Genomic DNA, 15,444 nt, shown 5'->3' on the forward strand with positions numbered 1-15,444 from the left:
CTTCCAAACACGGCGAGTGGAGATGAAACCAAAAAGTTCTATTTTGATCTCATCTGTCCACATGACCTTCTCCCATGCCTCCTCTGGATCATACAGTTGGTCACTGGTGAACTTCAAATGGGACTGGACATGTGCTGGTGTGAGCAGGGGGACCTTGCGTGGCGACCTTGCGTGCCCTACAGGATTTTAATCCATGACGGTGTAGTGTGTTACTAACACTAATGTTTGAGACTGTGGTCCCAGCTCTCTTCAGGTCATTGACCAGGTCCTCCCGTGTAGTTCTGGGCTAATTCCTGACCTTTCTCAGAATCATCCTTACCCCACGAGGCGAGAACTTGCATGGAGCCCCAGACCGAGGAAGATTGACAGTCATCTTGTGTTTCTTCCATTTTCTAATAATTGGGTCAACAGTTGTTGCCTTCTCACCAAGCTGCTTTCCTATTGTCCTATAGCCCATCCTGGCATTGTGCAGGTCTACAATTTTGTCCCTGGTGTCCTTAGACAGCACTTTGGTCTTGGCCATGGTGGGGAGGTTGGAGAGTGATTGAGTGTGGACAGGTGTCTTATACAGGTAATGAGTTCAAACAGGTGCAGTTCAGACCGGACCTCTGGACTCAGACCCCAGTTCAGACCGGACCTCCTGTACTCAGATCCCAGTTCAGACCAGACCTCCTGTTCTCAGACCCCAGTTCAGACCAGACCTCCTGTACTCAGACCCCAGTTCAGACAGGACCTCCTTTACTCAGACCCCAGTTCAGACCAGACCTCCTGTACTCAGACCCCAGTTCAGACCGGACCTCCTATACTCAGACCCCAGTTCAGACCGGACCTCCTGTACTCAGACCCCCGTTCAGACCGGACCTCCTGTACTCAGACCCCAGTTCAGACCGGACCTCCTGTACTCAGACCCCAGTTCAGACCGGACCTCCTGTACTCAGACCCCCGTTCAGACCAGACCTCCTGTACTCAGACCCCCGTTCAGACCAGACCTCCTGTACTCAGACCCCAGTTCAGACCGGACCTCCTGTACTCACACCCCAGTTCAGACCGGACCTCCTGTACTCAGACCCCAGTTCAGACCGGACCTCCTGTACTCAGACCCCAGTTCAGACCAGACCTCTGGACTCAGACCCCAGTTCAGACTGGACCTCCTGTTCTCAGACCCCAGTTCAGACCGGACCTCCTGTACTCAGACCCCAGTTCAGACCAGACCTCTGGACTCAGACCCCAGTTCAGACTGGACCTCCTGTTCTAAGACTCCAGTTCAGACCGGACCTCCTATACTCAGACCCCAGTTCAGACCGGACCTCCTGTACTCAGACCCCCGTTCAGACCGGACCTCCTGTACTCAGACCCCAGTTCAGACCGGACCTCCTGTACTCAGACCCCAGTTCAGACCGGACCTCCTGTACTCAGACCCCAGTTCAGACCAGACCTCCTGTACTCAGACCCCCGTTCAGACCGGACCTCCTGTACTCACACCCCAGTTCAGACCGGACCTCCTGTACTCAGACCCCAGTTCAGACCGGACCTCCTGTACTCAGACCCCAGTTCAGACCAGACCTCTGGACTCAGACCCCAGTTCAGACTGGACCTCCTGTTCTCAGACCCCAGTTCAGACCGGACCTCCTGTACTCAGACCCCAGTTCAGACCAGACCTCTGGACTCAGACCCCAGTTCAGACCGGACCTCCTGTACTCAGACCCCAGTTCAGACCGGACCTCCTGTTCTCAGACCCCAGTTCAGACCGGACCTCCTGTACTCAGACCCCAGTTCAGACTGGACCTCCTGTTCTCAGACCCCAGTTCAGACCGGACCTCCTGTACTCAGACCCCAGTTCAGACCGGACCTCCTGTACTCAGACCCCAGTTCAGACCGGACCTCCTGTACTCAGACCCCAGTTCAGACCGGACCTCCTGTACTCAGACCCCAGTTCAGACCGGACCTCCTGTTCTCAGACCCCAGTTCAGACCGGACCTCCTGTACTCAGACCCCAGTTCAGACCGGACCTCCTGTACTCAGACCCCAGTTCAGACCAGACCTCCTGTACTCAGACCCCAGTTCAGACCGGATCTCCTGTACCAAACAATCAGATAGTTTCCTGTGCTCTCCGTTTCGCCCATACGTACTTGTTGTGCCCCCTCTGGTGTTACATACATGTCTAACATGCATCAGAATGTCAATGTAATGTGCGCAGTGTTGGTGACAAGAAGCGCAGCTTATAGCGCACTGCGTCTTACAGACCGGCTGCAGAACAGAAGGAAGCACTCCGCATCCCGTGCCCTAGAAGACACTGGACATATTTGAGAGCAAATCAAAAGAACGCTATTACGCTATTCTAATTAATAATAGTGATGAGCGAATATACTCGCTACTCGAGATTTCCCGAGTATGCTCGGGGGTCCTCCGAGTATTTTTTAATGTTCGGAGATTTAGTTTTCATCGCCGCAGCTGAATGATTTACAGCTACTAGCCTGCTTGATTACATGTGGGGATTCCCCAGCAACCAGGCAACCCCCACATAAACTCAGGCTGGCTAACAGATGTAAATCATTCAGCTGCAGCGATGAAAACTAAATTTCCGAACACTAAAAAATACTTGGAGGACACCCGAGCGTGCTGGGGAAATCTCGAGTAGCGAGTATATTCGCTCATCACTAATTAGCAACCTAATCAAATGAATAATTGATTTGCAGGAAAACCCTCTGATTTATTTTAAACAAGGAGATTTATGGGAGCTCTTATCTCGCCAGGAATCCATAATGTCGGATAAAAGTGACCTAAAGGCGGAACTAGAAAGGAAGAAGCAACGATTAGCGCAAATACGAGAGGAAAAGAAACGCAAAGAGGAGGAGAGGAAGAAAAAAGAGGTTGGTGAACGTTTGGTGGGGGCTTCATGTTGTGGCCAAAAATTTTGGGACTGAAACAAATTTTGTTTTTCACGTTTTACGGCTTCACTGATTTTAGATTTTTTTTTTTCATCTGATGTTTTTGTGTGGTTGCTGGAGCACAATTCTAAACATTTCATCAAACAAACACCTAGTCTCCGGTACTGAACCCCAAACACAAACTTCTTCCTGTACATACATGTTACTGTTCGGGTTTGGCAGACTAATAAAGCTTGTGGGAAGGCTGCAGTTCATCCAATCAACAAGCTTTAAGGCTGTGGGCGCTTCCGGACCCATCACAGCCATGCCAAGTATTGGCATGGCTGTGATTGTCCGGCGCAGCATGTGACTCGGCCTGATGTCGTGAAATAAATAAGTAATTAATTAACAATAACGATGCGCATTCACTCCTATTTTTACAACCAGCTAATGGAAAGCAGACAGCAGAGAGCTATTCTGGGAAGAGGCAAATATCGATGCATCTTTTAGCCTATTAATATCAGCCCCGTCTGCTTTGCCTTTGCTGGTTATTAAAAATGGAGGTACCCCCCAAAAAATGATGTGGTGTCCCCTGTCCTCCCCCCCCCCCCGTATTTTTAGTTACCAGCAAAGGCTAAGCAGACAGCTGAGAGCTGATATTAAAAGGCTAGAAAGGGCCATGAATATTGTCCCCTTCCAAGCCTAATAAGACCAGCCCTAAGGCGTCCCAAAAATGGCGCATCCATTAGATGTGCCAATTCTGGCGCTTAGCCTCGGCTCTTCCCGATTGTCCTGGTGCGGTGGCAATTGAGGTAATGGTTTTGGGGTGACAAATAATAGAGTTGTAAACACTCCGGGCAGAACAAGCTCACTGATAAATTCTTAGTTAACTCATTCTGAAGCCTGTAATAGCACAAAGCGGAGGTTATAGAAGGAAAACGGCGCAAAATTGGAAATGATACCTAATACGTGTAGTGTATTTGAGGCTAAAAATCATTTTTACAAAAATTTAGCACTGTTTGCCCTCTGTCGCCTCCACGTTGCGCTGCCTAATTCAGGCTGCAGAAGGAGTTAAATAAGAATCTAAAAAATAATGTCCCCAAAAATGGACGACCGCTGTTAATTTACAGTACAGTATAAGTCCAGCTTCAGACTGATTTTTAGGGTCCATATTATGGCTGTAACAAACAGAATCCCCCCATAACTATAATGACTGCAGGGGTCCACGGTTTTCTTCCGTATGACTGCAGCCCTCCTGGCCTTACATGTACCAGGGGGCTGCTTGTGTTAGGTGGGCATGTCTGTATTGTAGCCCATGGAGGTCATATGGCCTTTACATATCGGTGAGGGGGCACATGATGACTTCCATGGAGCGGTGTGTCTGACAATACGTCGTCTTTTACAGACCGAGCAGCAGCAGAAAACAGAACCCATCCATGAAGACACGGACCTGGACCGCAAAAGACGCGAGACGGAGGCTTTACTGCAGAGCATCGGGATCTCTCCGGAGCCTTCCTTAGGTATTGCACCAGCTTATACACACCGCTGCCATGTGAGACCCTCGGGGTCTCTGCTTGGAGACGAAGCCCACCTGAGAGCCTTCTCTGTCATTGTTCCCTTTATGCTGTGCAAGATTCACGCCTCCCTCTGCCTAATCTTCTCCCATATGGACTTTCTGATCTCCTTCCATATCGATCAGGCAGAGCGCTCTAGAAACGCTCTGCCTGACCCCAGACAGGACATTGCAGCTGCACAACTGTGCACCCAGCGCTGCTCTGTCCTCTCCATCCCACTGCTGCAATCATTTCTATGGTCTCCAAACAGTAGATCATGAACGATCAGACAGTACGGCCCAGGAGCCCGGAGGGGGGGAGCATTCACTAGACCCCAGATATTATTATTATTATATATTATTATTTATTATTATAGTGCCCTTTATTCCATGGCGCTTTACATGTGAGGAGGGGTATACATAATAAAAACAAGTACAATAATCTTGAACAATACAAGTTATAATTGGTACAGGAGGAGAGAGGACCCTGCCCGTGAGGGCTCACAATCTACAAGGGATGGGTGAGGATACAGTAGGTGAGATATGAAATATATCCCCCTTCACTGCACCCCAGCAGGAATCCTAAAAGTAATCAACCCCTTCATTTCCATATACCCGTTACTGTTTACAGCCCTAGACCACCAGGGATTTTGTCAGTAACCCCTTTACTATCCTATACTACTAGGGATATTGATATTAACCCCTTAACTGCCCAACGACACAAGAAAGCCTAACAGTAACCCCTTTTTCGCCCTAGACCACCTGGGATCCTTCAATTAACCCTTTACTGCTCTAGGCCACCAGGGATCCTGACTAATTCCTTTACTGACCTAGACCCCCAGTGATTCTCAAATTACCACGTCACTATTTTAGCTTAGCAGGGACCCTGACATTAGACCTTTTCTGCACTAGACCACCAGGGATTCTTCAATTACCCACCATTCATTTCTTCAGATTGCAAACTTAAATTATTAAGGATCGTTACGTTAACTGCTTCATCCGCCAGAGATCTTAGAATGATCTTATTGCAGCTCTAGACCTCCAGGAACCATAACACTAACTCCTTTGGCCAAAGCGCTAGAGATCTTAGAATGATGTCATTGTAGCTCTAGACCTCCAGGAACCGTCACGCTAACTCCTTTGGCCAAAGCACTAGAGATCTTAGAATGATGTCATTGTAGCTCCAGACCTCCAGGAACCGTCACGCTAACTCCTTTGGCCAAAGCACTAGAGATCTTAGAATGATCTCATTGTAGCTCTAGACCTCCAGGAACCGTCACGCTAACTCCTTTGGCCAAAGCACTAGAGATCTTAGAATGATCTCATTGTAGCTGTAGACCTCCAGGAACCGTCACACTAACTCCTTTGGCCAAAGCACTAGAGATCTTAGAATGATCTCATTGTAGCTGTAGACCTCCAGGAACTATCACGCTAACTCCTTTGGCCAAACCACTAGAGATCTAACAATGATCTCATTGTAGCTCTAGACCTCCAGGAACCATCACGCTAACTCCTTTGGCCAAACCACTAGAGATCTTAGAATGATCTCATTGTAGCTCTAGACCTCCAGGAACCGTCACGCTAACTCTTTGGCCAAAGCACTAGAGATCTTAGAATGATCTCATTGTAGCTCTAGACCTCCAGGAACCGTCACGCTATCTCTTTGGCCAAAGCACTAGAGATCTTAGAATGATCTCATTGTAGCTCTAGACCTCCAGGAACCATCACACTAACTCCTTTGGCCAAAGCACTAGAGATCTTAGAATGATCTCATTGTAGCTCTAGACCTCCAGGAACCATCACACTAACTCCTTTGGCCAAAGCACTAGAGATCTTAGAATGATCTCATTGTAGCTCTAGACCTCCAGGAACCGTCACGCTAACTCTTTGGCCAAAGCACTAGAGATCTTAGAATGATCTCATTGTAGCTCTAGACCTCCAGGAACCATCACACTAACTCTTTGGCCAAACCACTAGAGATCTTAGAATTATGTCATTGTAGCTCTAGACCACCAGGGTTCCTGCTATTAATCCCTTTTCTGTCCTAGACCATCAGGAATTTTTCAATAACCCCTTTACTACCTTAAATTACTAAGGATGCTGACCTTAACCCCTTCATTACCCTAGACCACCAGTGATCCCACAATTGCCTCTTTACGGTCTTCGACCACCAGAGATTTTAACATGATCCCTTTTACTGTCCTAGACCACTGGAGATCTTACAATTACCCCATTACTGCCCTAGACCACCAGGGATTCTGACATTAATCCTTTTACGTTACTCACTGGACCAACGTCACACAAGTCCCAGTCATTAGAGGCTTATTAAGCACCTTAGGATTCCAAGATGTCGGGCGCAGAAGTGAAGACCGGTCTGGACGACAGATCTGGGTGGCGTGAATCAAATTGCTCCTCTCTCGTCATGTCCGTATACCCTTTCGAAAAAAAAACCTCTTTCCTCCAGATGTAGCAGAGCTGAGTGCGTCATGTAACCCAACTCATGATGACAGCAAGAAAGCAAGCTACACAACGCATCCAGCTCTGCTACATCTGTATAATAACGATCAGTGTCATAACCTCAGATACTTATTGTTTTTTTTTTATTTTTCCAGTCCCCACCCCAATGTCGCCTTCATCCAAGTCTTTGAGCACGCCCAGCGAGGCCGGCAGTCAGGACTCGGTGGACGGCGCCATCATGGGACGGTGAGTTGTGTGTCCGGTGCCCGTGCATGCGATTGTATGGATGTAGTGTATGTGCTGCACCGCGCCGATGTAACAGCCACACGATCCATCACCGTCATGGTGCACACCACGCTTTCCTCTCACCGCCACCATGATAATGCGCTCATGCTGCTCATACTAACCGTCATTACATGTGACCCCGGATCCATCATATCCAGGTCTGTAGGAAACCAGGACTGACGCCCACAGACGGGTGCAGTAATTACCGGATGGGCCCAGAATCGGAGGAAAATTTTTACTTTACTGTTTCCGGACCAATGCAAAACCGGGGCCGTAGGTGCAAGTCTGGGGCAAATCTGTAAATCTGGGGGTGTCCGGACTCAGCGGGGCCAGCGCCAGCACCCAGGCAAGTGCCGGACCCACTCTCCCTTGTATGGAGCTGAGGATGCTACATACTGTGCTGGTGCCGGCTGTGCGGTGCGGCCGGCGCCCGAGTCTACCTGCCCCGATTGCAGCAGGTCAGTTGTGACAGTGGCATTTAATAGGTTGGAAATGGGATGCCGAAGGCCTTGTAATGGCAACGAAGGACCTACTGAAAGCCCCACCGTCTGCCATGTTTGTACACCTTTGTACCCCAGCCTTCATAGGCATTGGTCTAACCAGAGTCCACTGGGCTGCGGTGCTAAATTTGGACCTGGACCCCCCCACCAACACGTTGATCAGATGTATGGACCCTTGTAGCATTGTAGAACCTATAAAAACATGTATATCCCCCACACATAATACTGTCCCCCATCCTGTCTTCTTCTTGTAATAATGTCCACAGTCCTGTGTTGTGAATTCTGTTGTCGGGCTCCCTCCTGTGGTCATGAATGGTACTTCGGCTGGTTCTGTCCATGGACTTCCTCTGGTGGGAGTTTCTGAGTTTCCTTCCACAGGTGACGAGGTTAATTCGTTAGCTGCTGCTCTATTTAACTCCACTTAGATCTTTGCTCCATGCCACCTGTCAATGTTCCAGTATTGGTCTAGTTCTCTCCTGGATCGTTCTTGTGACCTGTCTTCCCAGCAGAAGCTAAGTTCCAGCTTGTATTTCTTTGGTTTGCTATTTTTCTGTCCAGCTTGCTATTTTTATTGTTGTCTTGCTTGCTGGAAGCTCTGGGACGCAGAGGGAGCGCCTCCGCACCATGAGTCGGTGCGGAGGGTCTTTTTGCGCCCTCTGCGTAGTCTTTTCGTAGGTTTTTGTGCTGACCGCAAAGTAACCTTTCCTATCCTCGGTCTGTTCAGTAAGTCGGGCCTCACTTTGCTAAATCTATTTCATCTCTATGTTTGTATTTTCATCTTTACTCACAGTCATTATATGTGGGGGGCTGCCTTTTCCTTTGGGGAATTTCTCTGAGGCAAGGTAGGCTTTATTTTTCTATCTTCAGGGCTAGCTAGTTCCTTAGGCTGTGCCGAGTTGCATAGGGAGCGTTAGGCGCAATCCACGGCTATTTCTAGTGTGTTTGATAGGATTAGGGATTGCGGTCAGCAGAGTTCCCACGTCCCAGAGCTCGTCCTTATTATCAGAAACTATCAGGTCATTCCGTGTGCTCTTAACCACTAGGTCCATAGTTGTCCTGACCACTAGGTCATAACTGTACAGGTGGCCCAAAGTACTAATGCATCTCAATAGAGGGATAAGAGAAGTTCTGAGACCACCATTTTTTTTTCTTTGCAGTGTGTTTTGTCTCTCTTTTCCTCTTTACCTCTGGGTGGTTCAGGACACTGGTGTAAACATGGACATTCAAGGTCTGTCCTCTTGGATGGATAATCTCACTACAAGGGTACAAAACATTCAAGATTTTGTGGTTCAGAATCCGATGTCAGAGCCTAGGATTCCAATTCCTGATTTGTTTTTTGGTGATAGATCTAAGTTCTTGAATTTCAAAAATAATTGTAAATTGTTTCTTGCCTTGAAACCTCGCTCCTCAGGTGACCCTGTTCAACAAGTAAAGATCATTATTTCTTTGTTACGTGGTGACCCTCAAGACTGGGCATTTTCCCTTGCGCCAGGAGATCCGGCATTGCGTGATGTTGATGCGTTTTTCCTGGCGCTTGGATTGCTTTATGATGAACCTAATTCAGTGGGTCAGGCAGAGAAAAACTTGCTGGCTCTGTGTCAGGGTCAGGATGAAGCGGAGATATATTGTCAGAAGTTTAGAAAGTGGTCTGTGCTCACTCAGTGGAATGAATGTGCCCTGGCAGCAATCTTCAGAAAGGGTCTCCCTGAAGCCCTTAAGGATGTCATGGTGGGGTTTCCCATGCCTGCTGGTCTGAATGAGTCTATGTCCTTGGCCATTCAGATCGATCGACGCTTGCGTGAGCGTAAAGCTGTGCACCATTTGGCGGTATTATCTGAGCATGGGCCTGAGCCTATGCAATGTGATAGGACTTTGACCAGAGCTGAACGGCAAGAACACAGACGTCGGAATGGGCTATGTTTTTACTGTGGTGATTCCACTCATGCTATCTCCGATTGTCCTAAGCGCACTAAGCGGTTCGCTAGGTCTGCCACCATTGGTACGGTACAGTCTAAATTTCTATTGTCTGTTACTCTGATTTGCTCTTTGTCATCCTATTCTGTAATGGCATTTGTGGATTCAGGCGCTGCCCTGAATTTGATGGACTTGGAGTTTGCTAGGCGCTGTGGTTTTTTCTTGGAGCCCTTGCAGTATCCTATTCCATTGAGAGGAATTGATGCTACGCCTTTGGCCAAGAATAAGCCTCAGTACTGGACCCAATTGACCATGTGCATGGCTCCTGCACATCAGGAGGATATCCGCTTTCTGGTGTTGCATAATCTGCATGATGTGGTCGTTTTGGGGTTGCCATGGCTACAGGTTCATAATCCAGTATTGGACTGGAAATCTATGTCTGTGTCCAGCTGGGGTTGTCAGGGAGTACATGGTGATGTTCCATTTTTGTCTATTTCGTCTTCCACTCCTTCTGAAGTTCCAGAGTTTTTGTCGGATTATCGGGATGTATTTGATGAGCCCAAAGCCAGTGCCCTACCTCCTCATAGGGATTGCGATTGTGCAATTAATTTGATTCCTGGTAGTAAGTTTCCTAAGGGCCGATTGTTCAATTTATCTGTGCCAGAGCACGCCGCTATGCGGAGTTATATAAAGGAGTCCTTGGAGAAAGGCCATATTCGCCCGTCGTCATCACCGTTAGGAGCAGGGTTCTTTTTTGTGGCCAAGAAGGATGGCTCTTTGAGACCTTGTATTGATTACCGCCTTCTTAATAAAATTACAGTCAAATTTCATTATCCTTTGCCGTTGCTGTCTGATTTGTTTGCTCGTATTAAAGGGGCTAGTTGGTTCACCAAGATAGATCTTCGAGGGGCGTATAATCTTGTGCGTATTAAACAAGGCGATGAATGGAAAACAGCATTTAATACGCCCGAGGGCCATTTTGAGTACCTGGTTATGCCATTCTGGCTTTCCAATGCTCCATCAGTATTTCAGTCCTTTATGCATGACATCTTCCGAGAGTACCTGGATAAATTCCTGATTGTATACTTGGATGATATTTTGGTCTTCTCGGATGATTGGGAGTCTCATGTGAAGCAGGTCAGAATGGTGTTCCAGGTCCTTCGTGCGAATTCCTTGTTTGTGAAGGGGTCAAAGTGTCTCTTTGGAGTTCAGAAGGTTTCATTTTTGGGGTTCATTTTTTCCCCTTCTACTATCGAGATGGACCCTGTTAAAGTCCAGGCCATTTACGATTGGACTCAGCCGACATCTGTGAAGAGCCTGCAAAAGTTCCTGGGCTTTGCTAATTTTTATCGGCGCTTCATCGCTAATTTTTCTACTGTTGCTAAACCGTTGACTGATTTGACCAAGAAGGGTGCTGATGTGGTCAATTGGTCTTCTGCAGCTGTGGAGGCTTTTCAGGAGTTGAAGCGTCGTTTTGCTTCTGCCCCTGTGTTGTGCCAGCCAGATGTTTCGCTTCCGTTTCAGGTTGAGGTTGATGCTTCTGAGATTGGAGCTGGGGCTGTTTTGTCGCAAAGAAGTTCTGATGGCTCGGTGATGAAGCCATGTGCTTTCTTTTCTAGAAAGTTTTCGCCTGCTGAGCGTAACTATGATGTTGGTAATCGTGAGTTGTTGGCCATGAAGTGCGCATTCGAGGAGTGGCGTCATTGGCTTGAAGGAGCCAAGCATCGCGTGGTGGTCTTGACAGATCACAAGAATTTGACTTATCTTGAGTCTGCCAAACGGTTGAATCCTAGACAGGCTCGATGGTTGTTATTTTTCTCCCGTTTTGATTTTGTGGTTTCGTACCTTCCGGGCTCTAAGAATGTGAAGGCTGATGCCCTGTCAAGGAGTTTTGTGCCTGACTCTCCGGGTGTTCCTGAGCCGGCGGGTATTCTCAAAGAGGGGGTAATTTTGTCTGCCATCTCCCCTGATTTGCGGCGGGTGCTGCAAAAATTTCAGGCTGATAGACCTGACCGTTGCCCAGCGGAGAAACTGTTTGTCCCTGATAGATGGACTAGTAGAGTTATCTCTGAGATTCATTGTTCGGTGTTGGCTGGGCATCCTGGAATCTTTGGTACCAGAGATTTGGTGGCTAGATCCTTCTGGTGGCCGTCTTTGTCACGGGATGTGCGTTCTTTTGTGCAGTCCTGTGGGACTTGTGCTCGGGCTAAGCCCTGCTGTTCTCGTGCCAGTGGGTTGCTTTTGCCCTTGCCGGTCCCGAAGAGGCCCTGGACGCATATTTCTATGGATTTTATTTCGGATCTCCCCGTCTCTCAAAAGATGTCGGTCATTTGGGTGGTTTGTGATCGCTTCTCTAAGATGGTGCATTTGGTACCCTTGTCTAAATTGCCTTCCTCCTCTGATTTGGTGCCGTTGTTTTTCCAGCATGTGGTTCGTTTACATGGCATTCCGGAGAACATCGTTTCGGACAGAGGTTCCCAGTTTGTTTCAAGGTTTTGGCGATCCTTTTGTGCTAGGATGGGCATTGATTTGTCTTTTTCCTCGGCTTTCCATCCTCAGACAAATGGCCAAACCGAACGTACTAATCAAACTTTGGAAACATATCTGAGATGCTTTGTTTCTGCTGATCAGGATGATTGGGTGTCCTTTTTGCCGTTGGCTGAGTTCGCCCTTAATAATCGGGCCAGCTCGGCTACTTTGGTTTCGCCGTTTTTCTGCAATTCTGGTTTCCATCCTCGTTTCTCTTCAGGGCAGGTTGAGTCTTCGGACTGTCCTGGTGTGGATACTGTGGTGGATAGGTTGCAGCAGATTTGGACTCATGTGGTGGACAATTTGACATTGTCCCAGGAGAAGGCTCAACGTTTCGCTAACCGCCGGCGCTGTGTGGGTCCCCGACTTCGTGTTGGGGATTTGGTTTGGTTGCCGTCTCGTTATCTTCCTATGAAGGTTTCCTCCCTTAAGTTTAAGCCTCGTTTCATTGGTCTGTATAAGATTTCTGAGGTTATCAATCCTGTGTCATTTCGTTTGGCCCTTCCTGCTTCTTTTGCCATCCATAATGTGTTCCATAGGTCGTTATTGCGGAGATACGTGGCGCCTGTGGTTCCATCCGTTGATCCTCCTGCCCCGGTGTTGGTTGAGGGGGAGTTGGAGTATGTGGTGGAGAAGATTTTGGATTCTCGTGTTTCGAGACGGAAACTCCAGTACCTGGTCAAGTGGAAGGGTTATGGTCAGGAAGATAATTCCTGGGTTTTTGCCTCTGATGTTCATGCTGCCGATCTGGTTCGTGCCTTTCATTTGGCTCATCCTGGTCGGCCTGGGGGCTCTGGTGAGGGTTCGGTGACCCCTCCTCAAGGGGGGGGTACTGTTGTGAATTCTGTTGTTGGGCTCCCTCCTGTGGTCATGAATGGTACTTCGGCTGGTTCTGTCCATGGACTTCCTCTGGTGGGTGTTTCTGAGTTTTCTTCCACAGGTGACGAGGTTAATTCGTTAGCTGCTGCTCTATTTAACTCCACTTAGATCTTTGCTCCATGCCACCTGTCAATGTTCCAGTATTGGTCTAGTTCTCTCCTGGATCGTTCTTGTGACCTGTCTTCCCAGCAGAAGCTAAGTTCCAGCTTGTATTTCTTTGGTTTGCTATTTTTCTGTCCAGCTTGCTATTTTTATTGTTGTCTTGCTTGCTGGAAGCTCTGGGACGCAGAGGGAGCGCCTCCGCACCGTGAGTCGATGCGGAGGATCTTTTTGCGCCCTCTGCGTGGTCTTTTCGTAGGTTTTTATGCTGACCGCAAAGTAACCTTTCCTATCCTCGGTCTGTTCAGTAAGTTGGGCCTCACTTTGCTAAATCTATTTCATCTCTGTTTGTATTTTCATCTTTACTCACAGTCATTATATGTGGGGGGCTGCCTTTTCCTTTGGGGAATTTCTCTGAGGCAAGGTAGGCTTTATTTTTCTATCTTCAGGGCTAGCTAGTTCCTTAGGCTGTGCCGAGTTGCATAGGGAGCGTTAGGCGCAATCCACGGCTATTTCTAGTGTGTTTGATAGGATTAGGGATTGCGGTCAGCAGAGTTCCCACGTCCCAGAGCTCGTCCTTATTATCAGAAACTATCAGGTCATTCCGTGTGCTCTTAACCACTAGGTCCATAGTTGTCCTGACCACTAGGTCATAACAGTCCTGGCCCCTTCCAGCAATATTTTTCCTCCCTCCTGGCCCCTTCATAAATTAATGTCCCTCATCCTGAGACCCTTCCTGTAATAATACCCCCCATCCTATAACAATGTCTCCCATCCTGGGACCCTTCCTGTAATAATACCCCCCTATCCTATAACAATGTCTCCCATCCTGGGACCCTTCCTGTAATAATACCCCCTATCCTATGAGAATGTCTCCCATTCTGGGCCTCTTCTCGAAATAATGTTCCCTATCCTGGCCCTTTCCAGTAATAATGTCCCCATCCTGGCCCCTTCCTGAATTAATGTCCCTTTTGTGCTGGACCCCTTATTGTAATATTGCCTCCCCTATCCTATAACAATATCTCCCATCCTGGGCCCCTTCTTAATATAATGTTCCCCATCCTGGCCCTTTCCAGCAATAATGTCCCCCTCCTGGCCCCTGGCCCTTTCCTGAATTAATGCCCCTTGTGCTGGGCCCCTCTTATTGTAATATTGCCCCCTATGCTATAACAATGTCTCCCATCATGGGCCGATTCTTGGTATAATGTTCCTCATCCTGGCCCTTTCCACCAATAATTTCCCCCGTCTTACCCCTTCCTGAATTAATGTCTTACGTCTTGGGCCCCTTCCTGTAATATTGCTCCCCTATCCTTTAACAATGTCTTCCATCCTGGGCCCTTTCTTGGTATAGTGTTTTCGATCCTGGCTGTTGTGAGTTCTGTTTTTGGGCTCCCTCTGGTGGTTACTGATGGTACTGGGTGACTTGTGTTCTCTGCGGTCTCTGGTGTCCACCTGTTCCATCAGGTTATGGGAGTTTCCTATTTAACCTGGCTTTTTTGTCATTTCCTCGCCGGCTATCAATGTAATCAGCGTGTCTTTTTTCCTCTGCTCCCTGCGTCTGTTATCTTCAGGACAAGCTAAGTTTTGATTTTCCTGTTCCACGTTTTGCTTAATTTTTGTCTTAGTCCAGCTTGCAGATATGTGATTCCTTGCTGCTGGTTGCTCTAGTGGGCTGAAATTACTCCTCATGTTCCATGAGTTGGCACATGAGTTCAAGTAATTTCAGGATGGTTTTTTTGAAGGGTTTTTCGCTGACCGCGCAGTTCACTTTTGTATCCTCTGCTATCTAGCTTTAGCGGGCCTCATTTTTGCTGATTCTATTTTCATAACTACGTATGTGCTTTCCTCTCATTTCACCGTTATTACATGTGGGGGGCTGCTATTTCTGTGGGGTGTTTCTCTGGAGGCAAGTGAGGTCTGTGTTTCTTCTAATAGGGGAAGTTAATCCTTCGGCTGGCGCGAGACGTCTAGGAATCATCGTAGGCACGTTCCCCGGCTACTGCTAGTTGTGTGTTTAGGTTCAGGATCGCTGTCAGCTCAGGTTCCATCACCCTAGAGCTTGTTTTGTTTTTTTGCTTGTCCTTTTGTGATCCCCTGCCATTGGGATCATGACAGTATAGCCGGCCTAAAAAAAAAATTGGTCATCGTTTTGGCTGAAGTAGGAGGAAAATAGTCTGAGGAAGGTTTTTTTTTTTCCCCTCCTCAGTGTTTGCTGCTTAGCCTTAATTGCAGCTTGGCTGCTTCTTTCCTCCTCTTAATCCTTGAATGGCTCTGACCTCAGCTGTTTATCATGGACGTCCAGAGTTTGGCTTCCAGCCTGAATAATCTTGCTGCTAAGGTTCAAAATATACAAGATTTTGTT

General features: G+C 47.9%; 1 protein-coding gene across 6 annotated transcripts in view; it reads left to right on the forward strand.

Annotated features, from left to right (window-relative positions):
• DYNC1I1 (dynein cytoplasmic 1 intermediate chain 1) overlaps positions 1–15,444 on the forward strand; it is a 459,873-nt gene that overhangs the window by 14,896 nt on the left and 429,533 nt on the right. For all 6 annotated transcript variants that reach the window (XM_069729353.1, XM_069729352.1, XM_069729358.1 and 3 more), the window contains exons 3-5: positions 2,754–2,870; positions 4,273–4,387; positions 7,032–7,122. In XM_069729353.1, the coding sequence (XP_069585454.1) occupies positions 2,754–2,870; positions 4,273–4,387; positions 7,032–7,122 (323 nt within the window). The remainder of the gene's footprint in view (positions 1–2,753; positions 2,871–4,272; positions 4,388–7,031; positions 7,123–15,444) is intronic.

The sequence above is a fragment of the Ranitomeya imitator genome, chromosome 6 (genome assembly GCF_032444005.1).
Source record: "Ranitomeya imitator isolate aRanImi1 chromosome 6, aRanImi1.pri, whole genome shotgun sequence".
In the NCBI taxonomy this organism is placed as follows: domain Eukaryota; kingdom Metazoa; phylum Chordata; class Amphibia; order Anura; family Dendrobatidae; genus Ranitomeya; species Ranitomeya imitator.